The sequence below is a fragment of the Periplaneta americana genome, chromosome 10 (assembly GCF_040183065.1).
Source record: "Periplaneta americana isolate PAMFEO1 chromosome 10, P.americana_PAMFEO1_priV1, whole genome shotgun sequence".
Taxonomy (NCBI): Eukaryota; Metazoa; Arthropoda; class Insecta; order Blattodea; family Blattidae; genus Periplaneta; species Periplaneta americana.
The window spans coordinates 90858149-90882285 of NC_091126.1; the positions used below are offsets into that span (position 1 = coordinate 90858149).

The 24137-nt window shown below is 35.0% G+C and overlaps 1 protein-coding gene across 13 annotated transcripts in view; it reads right to left on the bottom strand.

Moving 5' to 3' along the window:
- Nucleotides 1–24137, bottom strand: part of Cadps (calcium-dependent secretion activator 1) — a 942652-nt gene that overhangs the window by 52447 nt on the left and 866068 nt on the right. For all 13 annotated transcript variants that reach the window (XM_069837911.1, XM_069837913.1, XM_069837916.1 and 10 more), the window contains one exon: nt 9162–9303. In XM_069837911.1, the coding sequence (XP_069694012.1) occupies nt 9162–9303 (142 nt within the window). The remainder of the gene's footprint in view (nt 1–9161; nt 9304–24137) is intronic.

Sequence of the window (24137 nt, forward strand, 5' to 3'; positions counted from 1 at the left end):
TACAAGTAATAGAGGAAGCTCTACGTCATGACAAAGGGAAACGATACGTAGTTTTCATAGACTATAAAAAGGCCTTCGATCTGCTAGATAGACAGATATTAGTTTCAAAGCTGGAGACCAAGTTTGGACGGAATTATCTCACTAATATAATAAGGAATATGTTAGAGTATAATGTGGTGAACATAAGCGACAACCTAAGGACATCAAGACCCATCACGCAAACAAACGGTGTGTTGCAGGGAGATCCCGTCAGCCCCCTACTCTTCAACCTAATGACAGCGGACGTGATAGAAGCAGTTCGCGGAGGTGGACAGACGGACGTATACGTGTATGCGGACGACATGGCCTTAACAGCAGCAAATGTGGAGGATCTGCAATCGTGCTTCGATAGATTGAATGACTGGGCGAATAACAACGGACTTCATATAAACACAGAAAAGACTAAGGTTATGATATTTCGCAAAGGAGGTCGGATATCGAGGAATGATATAATCCAGCATAACCAAGAGCCACTAGGAGTAGTCAACTCGTTCAGATACCTCGGAGTGATCTTCCAAACATCAGGGACCTGTTTTACTATGCATGTAAAGGAGAGGTCAGTGGCCGCGATCAGGGCAATAAGCGACATAAAGCACCTACAATCACTGTCGTTGGAAACAGCAATGAACCTATTCAGGGGAAGATAATGCCAGTACTGACGTACGGGGTTCAAGTAATCTGGCAGTACTTAAAGAAGAAGGATCTAGAGATGCTAGAAAGTGTTAAAGCCACCTTCCTGAAAAGAGCCCTGGGAACATCAAAATATGCACCGTCGAGGCTGATATATATACTTTCAAGGGAAACCTTCCTGATAGAAGACCTCAGAACGGACTACTTACTGCCATCTACCAGCGGCTACGAGCAGCTTCTATCGGAAAGAGAAGAGAAAAGACGCCAGATTCCGGACGGGTTCTACAGCACCGGAGCCGTGATAGACAGGAACTGGATGGGACCAAACCAACCGTTGCGACGTGGTGACGAGATTATCAATCCATGGCTACCACCACAGACTGTGCATCAGATCAGGCTTCCATACTGCTGACGGAGATTGCGTGTGCAAATTATGTGGTGAACTATGTCGGCAATATCACATACTGACGTGTCAGAGGGCAGACAAATCAATAACCGAGATAGGAAAAAGTGACATTTACTAGTATCTCTAACAATGCACACTCGTGCGCATTTCTCTCTTATTATATATAATGTGCACCCGTAAAAAAATTTGGTATATTCCTATAAATTTTGCAATTATCACTTTAAACAATTTTTTTGTCCGATTGTGCCCCCTCCTCCCCTACATGTAAGAAGGGATTCTCTATTCTCTATTCCCTATTCCCTAAAACGATTGTAACATTATCCACCTAAATTAAAACAGACGCTGACATAGACACTCATTCTACCTCACTTCGATTATTGCGATGTTTTGTTCAGTGATCTCAGGATTGATTTCTCTCAGAAACTACAGCATGTTCATAACGCGTGTAATGTTCGATAGTATGATCATATCTCATCTTCTTTCGAGAAGTTATCATGACTTAGATTACATGAGAGGAGAAATCTGCACTCACTTTCTCTCTTATATCGAATTATACACACTTCATTCCCCTCTTATTTATTTGCCCGTTTTCATACTCTCTCTCGCTATCACAATATTAATACTGGATCACAACGCGATAACATGCTAGAAACTCCACTACACACATCATCTCTGTATTCCTCATCTTTCACTGTTGCTACCTCTCATCACTGGAACTCTCTGCTGCCTGAAGTCAAGGGCTACCGAACCTTGAAATCTTTCAAATCCAAGTTAGAAAATTATCTTATGACGACTTGCCAAACTGACTGTTATGACAAGTGTTGTATTGCATGTTTCCACATATCAGTACATTTTTAAAAATATATTCTAGTGATATTTAACTCATTTTATCTTTTTTGTTTTCATCATATTTCCCGATAATGGTGAACAACAATTTTATTATGGTTAGAGCTGTGCGTAAATTAAATCACAACCACAATGTACTGTACATTTTAATATTATGGAAATGTTGCACATGGTGAAGTGAGACATAAAAGTAGTGTACAATAAAAAATAAACAATTATTCTCAAAAAACAAAACACAAAATCTCCGGTGTGCAATCAAATGCTTAGAAATGGATGACAGGTTAAATTGATTTCACGTTTAAAACATTCATACCAATTAATTGCACAATACATTAGTGAAATGTACCTTTAACATACCTCCATACACGTAAACCTTCTAGAGAGCCATTCCAAAACACTTCACACATGTCTTATCATTCAATTGTCCAATACGGAACTAAAGAAATAAGGGTTGTATTGGGTAGTGTACAGTACTATGGGTGTGTTTGATCTTCAATTAGGTCAACATTATGAACTAGATATAAGGAAGGGTTAATTTTAAAACACACACAAGATTGCAACCTCATTCAAGAAATTAAATTATAACATTGCATACAGAACAATTAATACTCTATAAAAGTATATCAATACAGAAACAACACAAACAAACAAATACCACCACATAGGCGTATACAAACTCAAATGCAACACCTGCAACAACTTCTACATAGGACAGACAGGCAGATCATTTCAAACACATTACAAAGAACACATTACAGCCATAACAAAACTACAAAACACTTCCACATATGCAGAACACCTCACAAATGCTAACCACACTACAGAGACATAAACACAGACATGAAAATTCTACATATACAACCAAAAAGCCAGAAACTAAACACACTATAACAATACAAAATATATAGACACACAAAAACACATCTAAATGAAGTTCTCAACACACAACTCAATCCCACATGAAACATTAACAAAAAGCGCCAAGACCAGCACCAATCTGTTCTGAAGATGGCCCATAACAGGCTAAAACTAGTTAACCAGATACTGTAATATTTAACACACGAAAGATATGTAATACATATTCCGAACTATATTATGTAAGCAAACACTCTATATGTACGTACATACATACACACATACCAGTGGCACAGATTAGGTTTTAAGTTTGGGGAGACTAGAGATAATATGTGGGGGGGGGGGGAGATAATAAAAAAAAAAAAACGAGACAAACTAAGCTCTGGGCTCAGTCTATGCGCACTGACCTTTGTATTAAATGATGACAGACTAGGAAAAACTCCAATTGCAAGGAAATTAGCATTAATTATATTTTCTTGTACACAAGTGCAATGTGTCTGTCTCTTCTTTCCTCAAATACCGATAGGTCTATATTTCTTTCTACAAATATTTGATCACTGTATAGTTCTCCAAGATGTGTTTTTTTTTCTTTCAATTGTTAGTGTGCTTATACACGTGAGTCGGATGTTGAACAATGAATTCCTTAAGGGGAGGTTGTAAGCCCTATCCTTGCCGTGTTAAATTTAGCAACTTCAGGTACACTTATCTCAGAAACTATTCAATCTACATATATGAAAATTTGCACACCTGTAGTTGTGATCTTCCTTAACCTACCGACTTTATCTTAATTTATTAGTTCAGCTAAAAACCAAAAAATGTTAATTTTGATCCAAATCAGCTTACAACCTCCCCTTAAATAATTTTTTATTTATTTAAGGGTGCTCATGCTCCCTTTTACTGCTGGCTGTAGTTGCAGGTAACATGAAAGCCAAATGCATTAACTTTGTTGTAATCAGTACAGATATTACATAATTCATTTTTAAGTTGCTCCTGGTTGAAAAAAGGGCATTGTTCTAATAACTGAAGTAGTTTCAACTTAGGGATTTCTTTTTGGTAGTCTGGGGAATGTTTTCCATTCAACAATTCAACAAATTGAATTTTGGAAAAATCTTGAAATCTTCTTTCCATCCGAATAATTTGTGAATCTATTACCTCATAAGTTAGTACTCTTAGACGTCTCTTCCAATTGTCATTGAATGTTAAACTTTCATTCAGATCTAAGCTGAATTTAATGCATTCATCAACAGGTGTGGCTCCTTTGAAAGGGCACAGAGTCACATGCCCTCTTTTCCTGCCCTCCCATTAACTTAGAAGTAAATGTTTTATATTTAATGTTATTAAATCAGAATTTCCTTACTTGATAAGATTTTCTTTTCAAGTTACTTTCTACTTTGCTTCAATCTAATAGCATGCTTTTTATAGAGATTCAGTGGTCAAGAGCGCAGCACCCAGCATCTGCGCTGTCAATATAATAGAAATACCCTCCTGCTAGTTAACTGTTGGGCATGTTGTCAGAAAAATACATTCATTCTTGAAGTGGATGCAGTGGCACTGACTGGCTACGGAAAAGGTGGGTAACATTGGTTGGAGGGTGAAAATTTACAACCTTGTTGATCCCGAGGGTGAAAAACAGTCTCACTTCAACTGAGAGAAAGTTTGTCTGTAACTGAAAAAGGGATTAGTTGAGTTATATTTTTGATCTGTGCAGCAGTGCATGTACTGGCTTTAATTTACACTATAAAAATAAATATATTACATTAAAAATTGCTGGTCAGTAAAGTTAAGACTTCCATATGTATAACTTGCGATTCTATATTGTAATGATTATTTAGTGTTTTATAATGAATAGAATTAGGTATTTACAATCGAAACATTTAACACACGTGGACAGAATTGCTGCGAAAGAACAAGGGCCACCAAGACCCGTTCTGAATATAAAACAGGAGTGTAGTGATGGAAAAAGGATTTACACCAGATATTTCAACAAATCGTTGCACAAAAAGTGTGAATGGATTTGTGGCTGTGAAGTTAGTAATGCATTCTTTTGTTTTCCGTGTGTACTGTTTGGGGGTGACGATAAATGGTGAACAAGGACTGGTATTACGGATTTGAAACATTTGTCTGACAAAATTAAAAAACATAGTCTCTCGCAATCTCATTTAGACAATGAATTAAGTTTAGCATTGATAGGACAAATTAATATTAGAGCAACTTGATGAGGGCTGTAGAATTTCTGTTCGGAAGCATAATGAAGAGGTGGACAAGAACAGATATATTTTGTCACTCATTACTGATGCAGTAAAGTTTTGTGGTGAATTAGAACTCGCCTTAAGAGATCATGATGAAACTGAGGACTCGGGTAACACAGGTGTGTTCAAAGGGTTAATAAATTACATTGCCACAATCGATAGTGCCCTAAGAGATCATTTAGAAAATGCAAAGGTGTTCAAAGGTACCTCAAAAACTATTCAAAATGATTTGTTATCTAGTATGTTGTCAGTATGTCAGCAACATATAAAAATTGAAATCAGTAGAGTTGATTATATATCATGCAAGCTGATGAAACAATAGATAATTCGCACAAATCTCAGCTAACAATAATTTTAAGATGTGTTGGGAAGTGAAATTAAAGAACGATTTTGGAGCTTTTTTGAGGTACATGATAGGAGTGCTCAGGGCTTAACAGAAATAATTTTACAGTAGCTAAATGAAATTAGGGTGGACAAGGTTCCCGAGAAACTTATCTGTCAGACATAAGATGGGACTTCTGTTATGAGAGGAGAAAAGGGGTGTGTGCAATATCTGGCCAAGAAACAATATCCTAATGCGAACTACATACATTGTTATGTGCATCAAGGCAACTTGATTTTACAAAATGCTGTACCGTCATCCTGTCAAAGTAGAATATTTTTTGAAGACATCCAAGGCATAGATCCATTTTTTTCTAGATCACCTAAAAGAATGGACTGCCTTGCACAATTTATTCAAAGAAGGATCGCTTCTGTTCCCCCGACGAGATGGTACTTTCACCATAGGACTGTAAATAGTGTGTATGATAGAATGTTTTCAACATATTCGAGACACAGAAATAAATGACAGACATACATGTGGGCAGGCAGCGGGATTTGCTCGTACTTTGAAGGAGCCCCAGATCCTTTTATGGTTAGAATTTTACCATAAACTAATGCCTCACATAGCTATTTTCTTTCATTGCATTCAACAAAGAAATATTGATGCTCTTAAAGTTAGAGAATTTTTAGATAACTTTAGTAATGCCATTTCTAAAGTTCGAAAAACTTATGAATCAGAGAAGGTGACAGCTGATGAGCCTAACAACAAAGGAAGATACAGTGAATACACAAATCCAAGAAAAAATCGTGCTGCTGCTCTTCAAGTATGCGATGTTATTATCAACAATATTAAAGACAGATTTCAATTTTCGGACCATCTTAGTGCTTCAAAATTGTTTTTAGTTAGTAATTTCAAGGACTATGCAATTAATTTCGCAGCAAATGATCTCAGAGATACTATCAAAACTTACCCTATATTAAATGGAGAGAAAATGAAAACCGAATTGCAGGTTTTATACAGTCGTCAAGATTTGCACAGGGTAGCCGGTGCTGCTGCTCTTTTACAATTCTTGTGAAAAATAACATGTTGTGCACTTTCTCGGAATGCGTCATGTTCTTGAAAATAATAGTTACCATCCCAATGACAACAGTTGAAAGTGAGCGCTGTTTTTCAACCCTAAATCGCATTAAAACATTTTAAAGAAATTCAATGGAAACAAAAGACTGAATGCTTTAGCTGTGCTCTCTATGGAGAAGAAAGTGATTCGTGACATTCTTGAATTCAACAAGAAGGCAATTGAAGAATTTGCTACAGCTAAAGAAATGCGAGTTCATCTGATTTACAAATATTAAGTTTTCAGGTACGTGCATTAGGATATTTTTGTGTTATTTTCTGCTTATACAGTATGTTGGATGTGTTTTTCTTCGTTTTTGTGCTTTTTTACGACCCTATATTATGTGACCCTCCAATTTTACTCTTCACGAGCCACCACTGTTCATCAACAAACGTTTCACTTCTTAACTCTTTAATGTTTCGCAACACAAATCTTATTTCACTGTTGCAAGCAGTTATACTGAGTGTTGGTTTTGATTGAAGAACATTAAAGAAATTATCAATATAAACAAAACACGCTCGGTATAGGCAAAGCATCTGTCTTTTCAATACCATTGCACAGTGGAAGGACTCTGGGTGCCATAGATAACCTGTGAATCTGTATCATCAATGATCTCATTAAACACACATTAGTTATGAGAAATGATTTGTTATTTTTGTAACTGCCCTGGAGTGGAAGTTCCAGTGAGTATTGTTTGCATTAGTGTCCTGGAATGTTCGAACATGTCATATGAAAAACTAATTGTAAGGTCTGTGCTGAAATCTTTAAGTGGTTAAAACATAAAGATATGGGAGTGGAGGACAGTGAATATGTTTTATGATCAAATACGACAGGCTCCTCCTGCAGAGCAAACATCAACGAATATCGAACTTTGCCATACTTGACAAACTTGAACCGAATATAGTGCCTGTAATGTACGACGCTAGTTTGCATGCGGCTAGTTAAATCCTTTCTCACTTAACAACGCAGTTCTCTTTGATGACTTGCTGAAAAAGTATGAAATGCCGTAAGATCACAAATACAAATATACGTCCTGGTACTTGTATAATTTTAGAGCCATGTAATATTACCAAATTCAACAGGTGTGCACAACAATGAATAAATAGAGCATATGGACAAAACTGCTTCACTAACTGTTGTAGTTCTCTTTCTCTGTCAGCCATTACTGCAGCATTGTCACATGTTTGACTAATTACTTTTCCTTCCACATTCCATTCTTTCAATACTACATGTATAATTGTTGACAAGCCTTCAACAGTTTTATCTCCGGATACATAATAAAATCCAATGAATCTTTCTTCAATTCTGTCTTCAATACAGTATCTGAATAATATACTCATATGACTCTTGCATGATATATCTAATGTTTCATCAGCTTGAGTCAAAATGAAATTACAGTTTTGAATTTCAGCATTAATTTTTTATTAACTATCAAGATCATTTCTATTAGGTCATTCTGAATTTCCGGCGAAATTCCTTTAAAAACTGCAGATGGTGATAAATGATTTCGGATTAACTGTTCCTCTTGGGCTAGCAAATCCAAAAATTCAAGATTGTTGCTCTGTTGCCAGAAGTTTTACATTCTCAATGGCCGTGAAAGGCAAGTGCTAGTTTACCCAGGAACACAAATGCTTGTATAATACCACCTAATACTCTCCTGTTCGATGCAACCTCTTCATTATGTTTTCCTGCCACAAGACAGGTGGCTTCTGAAAAGGCATGCTCAATTTGATTTCTTCCTAGTAACTGAAAAGATTAATTGTTTTGTTGGTGACGTTTTGATATTTGATGCTTCTGGGCTTTTTTTCTTGTCAAACTTCTTCACTGTACTTATGCCCTCATTACAACATTCCTTTTCACCACCAAATAGAAAGAACAAATAACTATACAGCTTATTAGCAGCAGCACTCGGGTTTCATTTAAAACCAAACTGAGTTTAAAAGAAGGTCTTTTATCCTTTAATTCATCTTTTTTTCGTATGTCAGTGACGAAAATGGACTTTTTAATAATAATTCTAGTAGGTCCTCACTTGCTGACTCACTCATGTTGGCGAGAATTATTAGAATATCAGCAGTAGAAACGTTTGTGCAAATATTTAGTAACAATGTAAAATGATTTCTTGATATCACTTTAAATAATTCAAAATTTTACTTACAGGTACCACTATATTCACTAAACATTCTACATTAAAGTGAATGTCACATAAACAATATTAAGATTTAACTTATAATTTAAAACATCCTAACCTGATTCACACAAGTGAAGTGGGCAGGCATTAGATACACATTTAAAACATCCATAGTATGCTGTTTATTACAAAATAATTACTTAAATATGGCAACACTGCATTCAGATGAACCGCAATCACCAAAATATTCAGTAGTACCACCACTGCAGACGATACAATATGATCAAAGAAGTTTAAATAGTTACTGTAATCGAGAATAGTATTTGACAGTTCAAGTTTATTTTTGTCAATGCTACTTGCAATATCACATACAAGAAATTTTTAAAGAACAGTTTTATATATCTTGAAATAACCAACACTACCCTTCAGAAAAAGAAAGTGAAAACAGGGTATGCAGTCCTCGTCTACTTAACATCGCCATTTCAATTATGTTTCATAAGTAACACACTCATTAGGAATAATATTCTTGTGATAATTTTTAAATATTTTCGTTCACAAAACTCAGCTCTTACCCTTTAATTTCCCATCTCTCCTTCTCAAAACCTTTGTGGATGGACTGTGCGATGGAAGACTCCATCAGGTCAACATAGCGCACCACTAATGGTGCAAATGTATCCCGTAAGTGTTGGTGGAACCGTCCATTCTTCAAGTTGTCTATCAAAATACATGTTACATATGTCATAACAATCCTTTACTCATGTGAAAAATTATCCCTAACCTTTAACCAGTAACACTTTTTGTCCTAATATAAGTGAGAATCTCAGTGACTGCTGAGATTTTGATAATGTTTTAAGGGGAGAGACTTTAGATAGAAAAGAAAACAATATTTAATTAAGCACATTTCCAACATGCAATCAGACAACAGTATTTTGATAGCAAACATTTGAATGAATATTGAATTGCGCACAATGTGCACAGAATAATGATGATCAGTGTCTGGTGCAAAATTTCGTTAGTGTTTTTATACATAGGTTGCTAGTTAGTAGATGTTACCTCCCTCACAAAGGTTGTCACACCTAATACATCTGCATTCTGGCTCTGGTTCCTGAAAGAACATAGTTTGACACAATTTTGTGGTCTGGTCATTACATGTCTTGGTTTGTAACCACTTTGTGACCACTCATATTTGGTCATGTCGTTGCTTGCATTGAATTCTTCACATATGCTTGCCTTCTTCTGTCAGAGTTTTTGTAGAAGCTAGTGTATATGCCGGTGTGATTGGGAGTAAGAACTTCAGTTGCAGCTCCTCCACATAAAATGTCGCTCTTGACAGTTCATATAGAAGTCATCGAGAGGTGGTGTACTTTAATAGACAGAGCACTCTATGTAGGACAGCTATTTTCAACTCCTCTATCTTTGCCAGTTATCTCTTCTTTAGGTATATCTATATATTTTCAAGACTGTAAGTCACTACTGTGTTGAATCTTGAGTTAGAATAGCTTTATGACTGTTGTGAGGATGAGGTTGTCTGGGTGTTTGATGTTTGATCACATGATGCTTTTGTAGCACTATCCAGTCTTTTGTTAAAATCGAGCATAAATATACAATGCCTGATGTCTGGAGAGTAACTCCAATATGTTGTTTTTTAATTAGTCACTCATTTTATCTCTCTCCATTGTGGAATATTTCCTGTCTCCTCCTAAAGGTCACAGACAAGTTGACATAGTTGTATTTATTAGTCATTAAATGCAACAGTGTTTTTCACTGAATCATAAAATATACATTAAGTTAAAATCAATCAAACAGTATTAAAAACATATAATACATAATACTGTTTGATTGATTTTAACTTAATGTATACTTCATGAGTCACAAACAAGGTCTTGTCTTCATTCAGCCTTCATTCCTTCTTGCTCATACTGTTACTCGGTGAAATGCGACCTATAGATCTGTGTACGAGTTTGATGTCAGAACCATGTCATATATGAGTATCTTAACATTTCCTGATTCCGCTACATCTGTGATGTCGATTATGAACAGTGGTGGACTTAAGAGGGTCCCGCCAAAGTGCACCAATAGTCTGAGCTAATTAGTTTAATCTGGTGATGCCTCAATTATTTCTGTTGGATAGTAGGATCCTGATGAGTGGGGGTAGGTAATGCCATAGTTCTGTTATGTTCCGTAACTTCTCCAATAGGATGTTCCTGCTGACAGTGTCTAATGCTTTCGAGTAATTGATAGGTTGTAGTAGAGCTTCTTCTGTCATTTTGGAAGAATTAAACTGTTTGAGTCGTAAATCTTCTCTTTCTGAAGGTAAATTGTGACAGGCAGTTTGTCACCCATTAGTATGAACATAGGCAGAGTCAATGGCATTATGAGTGCGGATTGTGGTATGATTACTTTGCAGGCATTTGGTTCTATGGTGCTGCCATTGCCCTTATACATCATTATTACTATGTATTACTGTCAATTGACACATGCATTCATTTAAAAGGCACATGATAGGTTCCTTCAGCACTGAGAGAGTACTTTTGAGATGATCTAGGCCACACAATTTGTTTTTCATATTTTCGATAATTGTTGCTATCTCTTCGACCTTGAACTTATTTAAGTCATGGATGTTTCTGGTGGTGGTGCGAGTGTCTCATGCTGGAGTATGTTACTGTGCTTAAATGTTTGTACCAGACTTCCATTGATATGTTTCTCGGGAATTTTGGTTGCTCTGGCGAGTGTTTTTTGGCTTTCACTATTAGACGTCTTTCTTCTTCTCACTAAAACAGTCTTTGTTGTTCCTTAACTATTTTTTATACACTCATCCTAGCATAGTAATCGAGCTGTTCTTTGTCTACTATGTTAAAGCTGTATATAAGGCTTTGAAGGGTAATTTTCGAGTTTTATGACAGGCTTTGGTGTACCATTCGACTGTTTATGCTCAGAGGCTGCAGGAAAGTTAGCCTTCTGTATAATTTCTTATAATTTTGCCGCAACCATCATTAGAGTGCCATTTTGTAGTGTTCCGACTATTCACTGGGAGATTTTATTTCTTTGCAGTGTTTAACAATCTTTAATTTTAGTGTCATTTCTACAGGTATGTGTTTCCTCTGTATCTTCATAAGAGCTTCTTGCTTCAGTGGTGTGATGAAAGCAACCATTTTTGTATCTTTTTTGTTTTTTATTGAAGTCTCAGCAGATGAATAACATACAGTTGCATACATTAAAATGGCTTCATTTTTAACACTTAGTGAAACATATCATATATTCATTCTATATCTACTTTACTTCAAAATAATCACTAAAAATCACTGATGAAACCTTTGAAATTAAAAGAAATTCATTTTTGTCCAGAAGATAAGAAACCAACTGGAATTTCCCCATTTTTTCCACAGTTTCTGTGTAAGTCTTCTGGTTCTTAGTGCTTCAAGAACTTCTACAGAGGTGAATCAATAAATCATCATTGTGATATTTATACTTGTTCCCTGTGTGTAGGTCGTGAGAATAGAATGATAGCTTGAGTTTGCTTAGGATACTTTTATACTTCTTTCAAAGACCTATATAGTCGGTCTCGGTAGCGTACTTGGTATAGCGCTGGTCTTGTATGCTCGAGGTTGCGGGTTCGATCCTGGCCCAGGTCGATGACATTTAAGTGTGTTTAAATGCGACAGGCTCATGTAAGTAGATTTACTGGCATGTAAAAGAACTCCTGCAGACAAAAATTCCGGCACACTGGCAACACAGATATAACCTCTGCAGTTGCGATCGTTATTAAATAAACCATATTTTTTTCTTCAAAGACCTATACATCATCACAATAACTTTTGCATCAGCTAGGGACATTAGTTTCACTCCATTTTTTTTTGGGTTTGTTTTGGAAAAATATCTTAAACAGATGGTAACCTCTAAAGCCAATCAGCATCTCGTAACACCTCCATGGGTTCTGATCAAGAGTATCAGCATTTCAGATATGGGTACAAATGGGTAATTTTCTCTCCTCTAAACTCTATCTTGTAGATTATAATCCGTAAGCTGGTTAGAAGCATCGAAAATTTCTGGCCTGGCACTCATCATCATCACTTGCACTACAGCCCAAGGTGAGCTTTGGCATCTTCAACAATTTTTCTCTATGTCTCTCGCTCCTGTGTTTTCCTTCACTAATTCCGAATTCTGATCCTTACCAAATCTTCCGTCACTTCGTCCAACCATGTAAGTCTCGGTTTTCCTCATTTGCTGTACTCCCCTGCTTCATTCAATAAAAGTTTTTTGGGAGTTTCTCTTCCATCCATTCTCATAACATGTCCTACTGCCCTGGCATTACCATGCGAAATATTACTCATCAGTTACAAATATTGCTGTACTAGCTTCTTTGTACTTAAAAACAGCTGAGTAAAAAAGAAGGCCAAGCCAAATTTTTATTTTCATTTTGTCAATGTCTTGCAAGTTTTGTTCTGTGGATATTTGGTGATTATTTCTCACTGACTGAAGTTCCATATTTGTCCACGGCACTAATAAATTTACCACTCTGTCATCGGAAATAAGGTTCCACGCTCTTATTGGTTTTTACTGTTTCCCAACTTTGCAAGAGGCTACAAACTGGAAAGTATGTTTACAAAGTTGTAACATTGTGTACGAAGAGTTTGTTGTGATTCTACTGCTGACCATTTACATCCATTTTTATCCTATGAAAGTAATTATGTCTCCGCACTGTTTCATTGTGTTTGGGTTGATTCTCACTTTCATCTTCTACCTCAGTGTCAATGTTGTGACCACTATGTATGATATTATTATTATTATCCTGTACATTGCTGTCTTCTGATAACCACTCTATAATTATTTTTTGATTATCTAGATTGCATACATTAACAGTTTTTGAAGATCCGACATCCTGACTCATTTTAAATTCACAGCTAACAATAGAAACAATGAGCTAACAGCCAGATGGCAGCCACTTGAAATTAACGAACAACAAACAATTGATCTGATGACTAACGAAGATATTTGAAGGCTAACGAAAGGAGAGAAATACATGTAGTGAAAGAGCTTCAAGAAATGGGGAAAATACTAGAGCAAACACACTATGTTTGCTCACAGATGGACTGCATGTCACTGGTTAAAGACTAATGATAAGAGTTATGAACTAAACGAGAAAAATTTAATAAACACATATTCATCCTAAGTTTTAAAATAATTTTCTTGAATTTTTTATTCTCTCCAATGCATTCTATCATAATTTAACGCAGAATTATTCTTTCTAATGTTGTTTCTGAGAATGAGTGACTGACTCAATTGTTTCTGCCGCAACAAGAAACATATGTCTACATTTCTACAGTACTATTATGTGTTCTTTATGGACAAAGCAGAAGTTAAATGAACAATAGTATGCTTACATGGAAGCGATTCAGATTAAGGAAACTGTGATTTCTAATAAAAACAGACAAAACTGCAGCTGTCAGCTGATGATTTTTAATAAAAATTCGGAGTTCAATCCTTAGTACATCCCATAGAATTTCTGGTGAAAAAATGACAGTGAGGTACAGTTATAACAAATGCATACTTCACTTTTTGTTGAAATTTTCATTTATTAATTACTCTATTATGAACACATCACCATCTCACTGATTATAAAAGACATATTATTAGCTCAACAGACAGAACTTCAGTTTTCCCCGCCAGAGACACAAGTTTAATTCCTGATGACACCAAGTGAAATATTTTATGAATAGAATTGGTGTGTTGGGGAAAAATTATAATGGTTCTTCCATTTACCTTGTCACAATTCCACCATTTCTACACTCACTATCATTCACAAAATAAAACAGATGAACCAAGTTGTACTCTTGCAGTGATGTATCCACAGATGTATGGTCAATGAGAAATGCAACATAAATTATTTGCAAGATACGGTACAGTTGTGGTTTTAGGAAAAAATCCCACACCTACACAATACCGATTGTAAGTAGATATTGTAGTTTAAAAAGGTATAGGGCTATATAATAATAATAATAATAATAATAATAATAATAATAATAATAATAATAATAATAATAATAATAATAATAATAATAACAATGCAATTATTAAAACAAATCCCCTATATAATTGCATCAAAATATAAGGAATCATTTAAGATTAACAAGGAATATGATCACAAGTTGTTACATTTTATTTATCAATACTCGCAGCTATTTAAATGACTGATTTCTTTCTTTGATTCCTGTATTATTGAAGAATTATTAACAATGCTACATTCCATGATTTTAAAATTTCGTAACAGTGAAGAGACTGAGTAAATTTAATCTTTTCTGAAACACTTGCTCTGAAGGAGAACATGCTGTGTACTGATTTCACACTCCTTGTACAAACTAATTTTTGTATTGATGTTCTTAAAATATTTTTGATTCCTCTGCAATACACATGTTGGTGAAACAAGACCTATATTGTAACAATTTCAATAAAATGAAGCATAAATTTAGTCTGTTTGTATGCCTATTAAATTTAAATTACTCAATAACACAAGAGAAACATTAATTAGCAAATTACATTACACATTTTTTTCCATATTGTTGTTGATGATATGATGATGACATTAATAGTCATCATCATCATCATCATCTACTTTACGGATTAGGTCTTTGGCCTGTTCCACCTTCAGATGAATTCATCTTGCTACCTTGTTCTAGGTCGTTCGTCTAGTATCTTGGTATCTTTGCAGTTTGTAATTTAATACTATTTTCCGTAAACTATTATTGTCCATTCGTAAAATGCTTGTATCAGCTGTGTTTTTGTTGTGTAAATTTTCTTCTAAATTAAAGTTGATCTCCTTTTTAACGAATCTCTGAGGGATTACTTTTTTTTCCCCCTTAAATAGGCGTTTTCCTTAAAAGGGGGTTTACATAAAATGGGAAGAAGCTAGAATAACTCGTGTGTTATATACCAAACATCATAATCATTTAGTTAGGCCTACCCATATAATAAATTTCATTATAACATTTTCTAACTCTTCAAATGATGAGGCACAAATGTTTTTCCATTTGGTTGAACCTGAACCACACTGAAACTCGGCATTGAAAATTTATTTTTTCTTCTTCATTATTCCCCATAATGAAATAGTTGGCAAATCATGCTTTTTTGCCATATTTAATAGTATTATTTGAGGATTAGTCTCGACATCCCTTATTATTTTCACTTTCTGTCCAATAGTTAATTTCTTCCATTTAGTCACCATTATAATGATGCATAAAGAGCTTAAAAAAGCTTGGGGAAAAAAAAAAACTCGCGAGAACAAAGCAAGCAAAGCAACCACTCTGTGAAAGCAATGCAAATCAAGACCATAAAGGATAATGCCGCCTTTTGGAGCTGCATTACTATCGATTGAGATGCACTATCGAATATGTCGGTACTATTGATTATTGAAAGTCGAGTTGGTATTTCAGGCATCTTTATCACAAAATTCACTTGAAAAGTGTTCCTTAAAAGGGGGATTTTCCTTAAACCGGGAATTAATCACATTATTCTTATGGTAATTTGGCTGGAACTTAACAGATATTCCTTAAAAACAGAAAAGTTAAAACGGGTAATTAGCTGTTTGCGAATTTCTTTTCTTGTCCAAACGGGTAATAACTGCTACTGCTCTCAAAAATTTCATTCTGTAGTTTCTATTCTCCTTCTATCCTTATTGTTTTACTGTCTGGTTCTCGCAGCTATACATCAGCATTGGAATTGCTAAGACTTTATAGAATTTCATTTGTGTATTTCTTTGTGTTTTTTCTCTTGAAGGTTTTCTGATAGTCCCACATATCCTTCCAAATTTGTTTAGTTTAATATCTATATCTTCATTGTAGTCTTGTGATACACTGAAACCTAAATAGTTAAAATTCGAACTTGGATTTTGACCCGAACAAAAATTCGGTAATTTTTTCTTGAGACGACTGTATAATGTTTATATCCACATAGAACACCAAAAGCCAGGCTTCATTTCCGTCCATATGGGAAAAGTTCATTAGGTCCTCCAAAGGATAGCTCGGCTGAAAGTTCAGCACTGAGACCGTGACAGGTCATTGGTCTTTGTACTTGAATGGAAGGTGATGATGTTGATGATGATGAGTAAATAAATACATAAATAGTGAAAAGTTACCTTTGAAGACTTTCACTTGCAAAAGGACTCAGGAATAGTTTTAACAAGAAGATAGCAATAATCATGAAGTGTTATCATTGAGATCATCCCCTTATATCATACGTATTTCCTACCATATTCAAAAAATCTGTGTGCAAGTGAAGATAGTAAAATTTATGGGACATATTGCTCTGTAAAATCTTTACTATACCTTCCACTTGTTCTCAATATATTTCAGAAACATTTTTCTGAAAGATTGGACATACAGTTTTGAATGTAAGTCACATTGCTTTCTCAATATTATGGTATTACATTCTAGTTTGAAAAAAGGTTCTTTCATGATAGTGTGGATATTTGGTCCAGTTTAGCTTTGCTCAATAAAGAAAGTTTCCCATCAAACACACACAGAAGTACCCTAACTTCTTTAAAACTTTCATAAACAATATGTATTAAGTTTAACATGATTCTCACCTCACTTCTGGAAATGGGCTAACAGCACTCTTTGAGAATCCCAGAACACTATGAGCACAATCTTGTCCGATAATGGCATAGCCCGAAATTTCTTAGTTTAAGATGATGAGGGATATTTCCGTTGCAGAGAAGTATGCTTTGTTCGGTTCATAGTGATGCACCCATTATTCCTCAAGAGTAACAATGGAGTTAAGCATGTCTTCTCCTTCATCTGCGTACCGAGAGAGACGTGCAAGGAGAGGCCCATTCAGTTAATTTTGTGTTCCAGAGCATGTTCTCTACGCACTCACTGTGTACACACTTAGTGGGAATTAAAAAATCATGGGATGTAATGTATGCTAAACCATGAGAACATCCTATTGCAGTTGCTGTACTGTCTATCGTTATTAGCTTGTCAGTTCAAACCATCTCCTCCATTCACCTCACAGTTGCTTCTGTCGCAATTTGAACAAGATGACCAGGTCAGCCTTCATCAGCAACTTTCAAGCATTGTTGAGGAAATTTATCGACTGGATTGTGCACTGCCTTACATGACAAGCAAGTCACATCGTACAAAGGAAACATTTTCTTATAAATATCCTTTGCAGGAAATCCTTTTGACCACAAAAATCGCACAAGACCATGTTCTTTTGTCGCACATTCCTCAAACAATACAGCATTTCGAATCAGAACTGGGCATGTGCATGGAATACCTAGAATCTGTCATGAGTAAGATGGACTGTGCTGCCATCTAAAGATACCTTAAAAACTACTGCCATTATAAGCTATGCCATAACTATATGTGACCTATTTACTGACTTCCCTTCGTATTTGCAATTTTTCACTAGGCACTAACAATTGTCTCAAAGGTCTCTCTTTGACCTTGTTCAATATTCAGCCATTCTTCATTGTAAAATAGTTTTGAGAGAATTGCTACATAATGTTTTAATCAGAGAATAATTGGATTATTGCATTGTAACTGATCATCATTCAAAACACATGTCAAAATGAAAATAGTGTTTGTAGCAATTTTTTCAACCCATTGCCCCAGTGATTTCATTGTGGTTTAAGCCCTCTCTTCTTGATACTTTCACTTTTCGGCAAACGATGGATTCTTCATAGAAAATAGTTTGATGTTTAACTTGTCATGACCTTGAAGTGAGAAAAGAGACTTGGAAAGTATATCTTCCACCTCTTGGTCTGTTGGTTTATGGGACAATGATTCTAGACATTCTCACTGATCACTACAAATGCATGCCATACTTTTTGTCATTATCTTATCATTCTTTTGTCTTCTTCATGTAGCACATGTAGCTTCTCATACCCATGTCTTCTTTTCACCTATCTCTTAGTTCAGTGATGTCAAAAGCAAGCACATTTTATAACCGTGAAATCATTTGCGGGCACCAGGCGTTCAGCCAGGAGATTGACAAGGTGAATTGTGTAGGAACCTGCTGATTGCAGAAGGATAGGAAATCAGTGGTACACAAACAGTAGGCGGGCATTGTGCGTGTAGACAAAATGTAATGAATGAACAGCATTTTAAAATAAGTAGATATCCATGGTTCTTTTCTACATTACTTTTGTATAAATATAAGTAATAGTTGAATATGACATGATTGAAATTAGTAACTTAAATAAACAAATTTCTCTCAAAAAGTATAATGCCACATTATAACATAACAGGCACTTTAAAGTAACACTGTGTTCAACATTCAGTTACATATGTGCTTACAGAAGAACTATTACTGTATTTCGAAATCAGTGGAAAAACTTAACTTAGATTTGGTACATTCTCAGATAGGGTCAAAAACCCTGATGGAACTGATATTTAACCCTTGCGATGAATTTCGGTGAAGTTTGGAGGATCTAATTAGTGAACTCCATTCTCACCTCCAAGCTGGGCCCCCCTGGGATCTCTTAAGATGGGAAAAAGAGAGTGGTGTGCAGAAAGCAACGGGAAGCTACTGCATTTATCTTTCCCAAGAAACATTGCAAACATGGCATGATGAGTCTTTCCACAGTAAAAGATTTCGACGTAAACTATCCCCTCATCTACTGACGGATGCACTCGAAGGAATGGTGAATGGAAGAAGAGTTTGGTGCAGAAGAAAATATCACATAATAGACCATGTTGAGATATATGGATCTTCGTGATATTTCCCGTAATGTCTTTCCACGTTACATGTTTTTTGTGATGATTTTTTTTTGCATATTATGCACTGTACATCCCCACCACTTTTTTTTTACTCCATTCCAGGTAAATATATTGTACGTTCTCTTGCATGTAACCAATGTACCCATTGCACACCTCTGACCTACGCTTTCCACTAAGCCCTATTAGTAGACTAGCCAGTTCGTTTAGTATGTTGTTGTCTAATCTTCTGACGAGAGCTAAGGGCACACTGGGCTCTAAAGCGAGCGTTTGTGCCTATGAGCATCAATTGACATGACTGTCTTAGTTTATGAAGTCCTCTATCTCCTTCCCTCATTGCTGCTGCCACTTGAGCAGAATTTCCAACTACTGGTTATTTATGAAACCAGTGACTCCATTAATTGTGTCACTACAAGCCACTTCCTAGTGTTCATGTAGATGCGTTGTTTGCCTCAAGAATACTCTTGTTATTTACTAAATTATCCGAAAAAAAAATTTGAACATCATAAGGGACACCAATAAGGCACCATTCATGAAGCAACGAAGCCAAGAAATAATAGGGTAGTGTGGTCAGTTCCTTTCCCCCTCCATTGCATACATTGCTACTAGAAACATATTACACTAATCAGACTTCAGAATTATAAATTGTTCTTCCTGTGATACATATCATCAAGTGTGAGATGTACTGCCTGATAATAGATGTACATTAGGGCGTATTGGAGAAGGCTGAGAAATATTTTTTTTTTCCCGAAATTAAAAATTTAAGGGTATGCTAAAGTTGCGTAATGATGCCAATGTTTCTCACAACAATTTTTGACCTTCTAGAAGCAATTTTAACCGAGCGCAGAGGGATTTTTTTTGATTATCTTATTTTTTTCTAACATAAGTATGTTTGCAGGTCTTTGCATGATGCACACTTCTATGATTTGTTATTATTGAGGGACAAAAGAAAAAGTGTAATATTTTTAAGTTCCAAGAGATGACAGAAATGCAAAATAAAAGGTCAAACATGTTATAGGCTGCATCATACTAGAACTCAACACGTGGAGATGGCTGCTAACGAATTCCAACCACTCACCAACCTATTATTATTTACTTATTGTATTTCCATTTTCATTTTGCTCTCAGTGAAAAATAATCTGTCTTCTTCTCCCAGAATTGGAATTGCTTTCTTACATCCAGTGTGGACCTGACAAAAGCATCTCTCTTTTTCACCACAAACTGTAACTCGAGCATTGCTGACAACATCTTCACTAGCCTCTTGACAGATTGTGCGTGGCATGGGAAACAAAGTCCCCCCCCCCAGAAAATTCCTGATCATACATCATATTATGCAAATGTTCAGTACTTAAATGTCGAAGATTCTGGTATAATGAATTTCATAAGAAGGGAAAGACAAAATGAGTTCTTATTGCTCATTCAGTTCTCAAATTTATTAAACATTATTTTGTACTCAGTTTTTTTCTTGTATATATTTTTATTTTATTCTATTTGTATTTATCTGTATTAATTGTGCTAATCTAGCCTGCCTCTCTTCAGTAAATATACTGCACAACTGCACTTCATTTAATTTTTTTCTCATTCTTCTTATTTTTGAAGGTATGAAATGTCTAACAAATTTCTCGTGTTTATTCAATGTGCTGAGAAAACAGGTGTTTTCATACAGGTATCCTCCGACCACTGTAATTGTGGATAACATTTCTTTATTTTTAAACCATTTTCCTTTCTAGGTCTGATTATTTTTATTTCTTTACTCATGATATGTTTTGCGATAAATACAACCCTTTTATCTTGAGTATCAATCCTCAGTATTCTGAAAAAGTATTTTTTTCTAATGTAATTTTTCAGAACCAGAATGCATTAAGTAGTTTCATTTTCCTAGCATGTACTTCTTTCCCATTAACATTAATGTTTGATTACTAGCATTTAAAAGAAGTGTTCATTCTATGCACACTGCTTTTGCCCAAGAATGTTGTGAAGAACCGGCTTCAGCATTGCCATTTAACGTGGAAAAAGCCCAACTTCACCTTTCGAAAGAGATGTGTTCACTACAGTTTGGGAAAACAGTTTTCAAAATGTGCTCTTGTTGCAGATCTGAAACATTATGGGAGACTTTAGTAAGAGCTGTTTGTTTTCTTGTTTTATATATTATTTCCTCCAGACTGCTTTTATTTTGTCATCCTGGGGTACGGTATTTTATCAGATGCTTTCTTCCAATAATATATTACTAGCAATTTTTCTATTTTTACTGGTGGCGATGAAAATACTCAATTATCATAACAGCATTCACCTATAATAAATTTCGTAGGAATTCAGTGCATTCAATAGCCATCATATATGTTTTATTATTATTATTGTTGTGAGCAGTGAAATTCGAAGAAAATGTAGTTGTAATACACACAAAATAACCCATACATAACCAGTTGTATGTAGTAAATAAATATCAGTCACTAAAATCATGATTTTAATTTGATTGTAATCTATAAAGCGAGTCAATGTTACTATTTTATATTAAAAATATAACTACCTAAAAAAAATACTATTAAAAACATTTATCTACATTTGTCAACGTGAGCTTGATTTTGTATTAGAAGAACCATTTTCTTTCTACAACAAAATATCTTACAACACTTTCAATAACCCATTAAAACTATTCTTTTATGTTTGAGAATGTAACACTGGAAATATAAATATTACAAGCTTTCTCATTAATATAATGTTGGCACCTGTGTAGGGGCATAAAAATCTTAAGTGTTCAAAATAACATTTCTACAGTACATTGAACAGTGATGATACTAAGAGCATATGTCGACATAAACCGTTAATACAACAGAACATTTCTCTAGTACAGCATACAGTGATGATACTAAGGGCATATGTCGACATAAACAGTTAATACCGAGAAAATGTAAGAAAATTAATCATTTTACTGTATTATGAGGACTTGTATTCCACCCAGACACAAGTCCGTAATACCAAATGAAAGCTGAAGTTTTTCTTTTTAATAGCTTACCAGAAACTGAACATTGTAAAAAAAAAAGTGACTTAAGCCCCACTGACCATGCACTGAAGAATTATGAAAACAAAAAATTAAATAAAAATTTTACCTTATACAATACTGCGGCTCGGTAAAATATGTAATTAGGGATCTTGCTTTTCATTACTTATAGTAAAGACTACAAGACAACTTTTCTACACCCTTACATTCTGAATTTCGGAAATTTTTTTTTTCAATACGCCCTAATATCCAAGGTTAAAAAATAATGGGCTGGCGACAAATGTCTAAGTCCCAGAAACAGAACAGTGCGCATGCCCATCTCCTTGAAGCTCCAGTTCACAAGATGACATAATTAAACCATGGAAATGTGCCGTATTTTGTTCTAAAATATGTTATAAAATAAAACGAAGGGTTGATTCTACCTGCATCAGGGTCTCTGAAGAGTGAAATAGCAATAAAAATTGATAAATACTAAATCTGTTGAAACAGGGTAGAAAATTTATCCAAACGAAGATGAACGAGAAAGCTACATAATATGCTGGATTAAAATATGAGCCATTGTAGCGTAGCTGGCTTAAGCATGTGTCTAAACCATATAGCATTGGTTGTAGTATGTTCAAGTCTCCATTAGTCCTAATTTTTTACATTACAAATTTACCATAATAAGTTTTTATAAACACCATTTACACAAGTACCAAGTGGCGACATCGCCTGAAAGTCGATTGAATGTTTAGTAAATAGCACAACCCCTCCCCCAGGCAACACTCCTGTTTATTAATAAAACTGTCTGCATTTATGCCTGATTTATAGCTTTTAAAAATATGTTTAACTACAACATTAAAACATGTTACCATTGTAAATATAGAATTTAGTTTTTTTTGTTTTAATAATGGCAATACTGAAGTGATACTGTTTACCATTCTTCTGTTCATATTGGAGTTCATTTTTCTGTGTTTTTTGTTTACCTACATTCTTCACAGGGAGCATTGACACAAGAGGGCTATAATAGCCTGTCAACAACTCATTCCTCTCATTTGCGTAGATTACTCTGCATCAAGTGCAGCAAGAGAGATTGGAGTCCCTTTGACAACTGCTAAGAGATGGGCAAAATTAAGGGTAAGTCACTATGAGGCAAGATGGGGAATTGTCATTATTTTCAAAATATTTTTTGTGTTGTTTAGAACTAAATTAGGCCATTCATTTCATTGCAATTTGGTGGATATTTATTTCAACTTTATGTAATACCATTTTAAAAATTTATATCGCAAAAATACACCACTTTATAATGTCCTCATCTTGCTCCTTCCCTCTACAAGTAAGAAATATGGTTCTCCCCATATTATTGGGACAGTAAATGGCATTGAACGGTACGTGCAAGTAACGAATCTCTAAATATTGTGAATATTTGTTCTAGGCGAACTCAACTTTTATTCTGACTATTTATTACCAGACTAATATATATTCTGATCACCAAGTTTGTAATCGAAATAAAACTCTTACGTCTTCTTAATCAATACAGAAATTACTATCCTTTAGAATCCTATGGTTTATACATTATACAGAATGAAAGAGGTTCAAAGAATCAGACATTAATGTAGATGTGATATCATGAAACTCCACTGTCAAAGCATGAATTCTATTACCAGTATGTTAAAATTGTAACATATTTCTACTTCAATGTTTTTGGGTTATATTAAATAGCCATTTCATTATTCAGCCTTCTCATAACGCACTCACATACTGGTACAGTAAAATACAAAGCTACACACTAAGAACATGACGAAACTGGTTTGAGTTGTAGCAAACAAAAATGTAATTCTTCATTTATAGACGTTGAA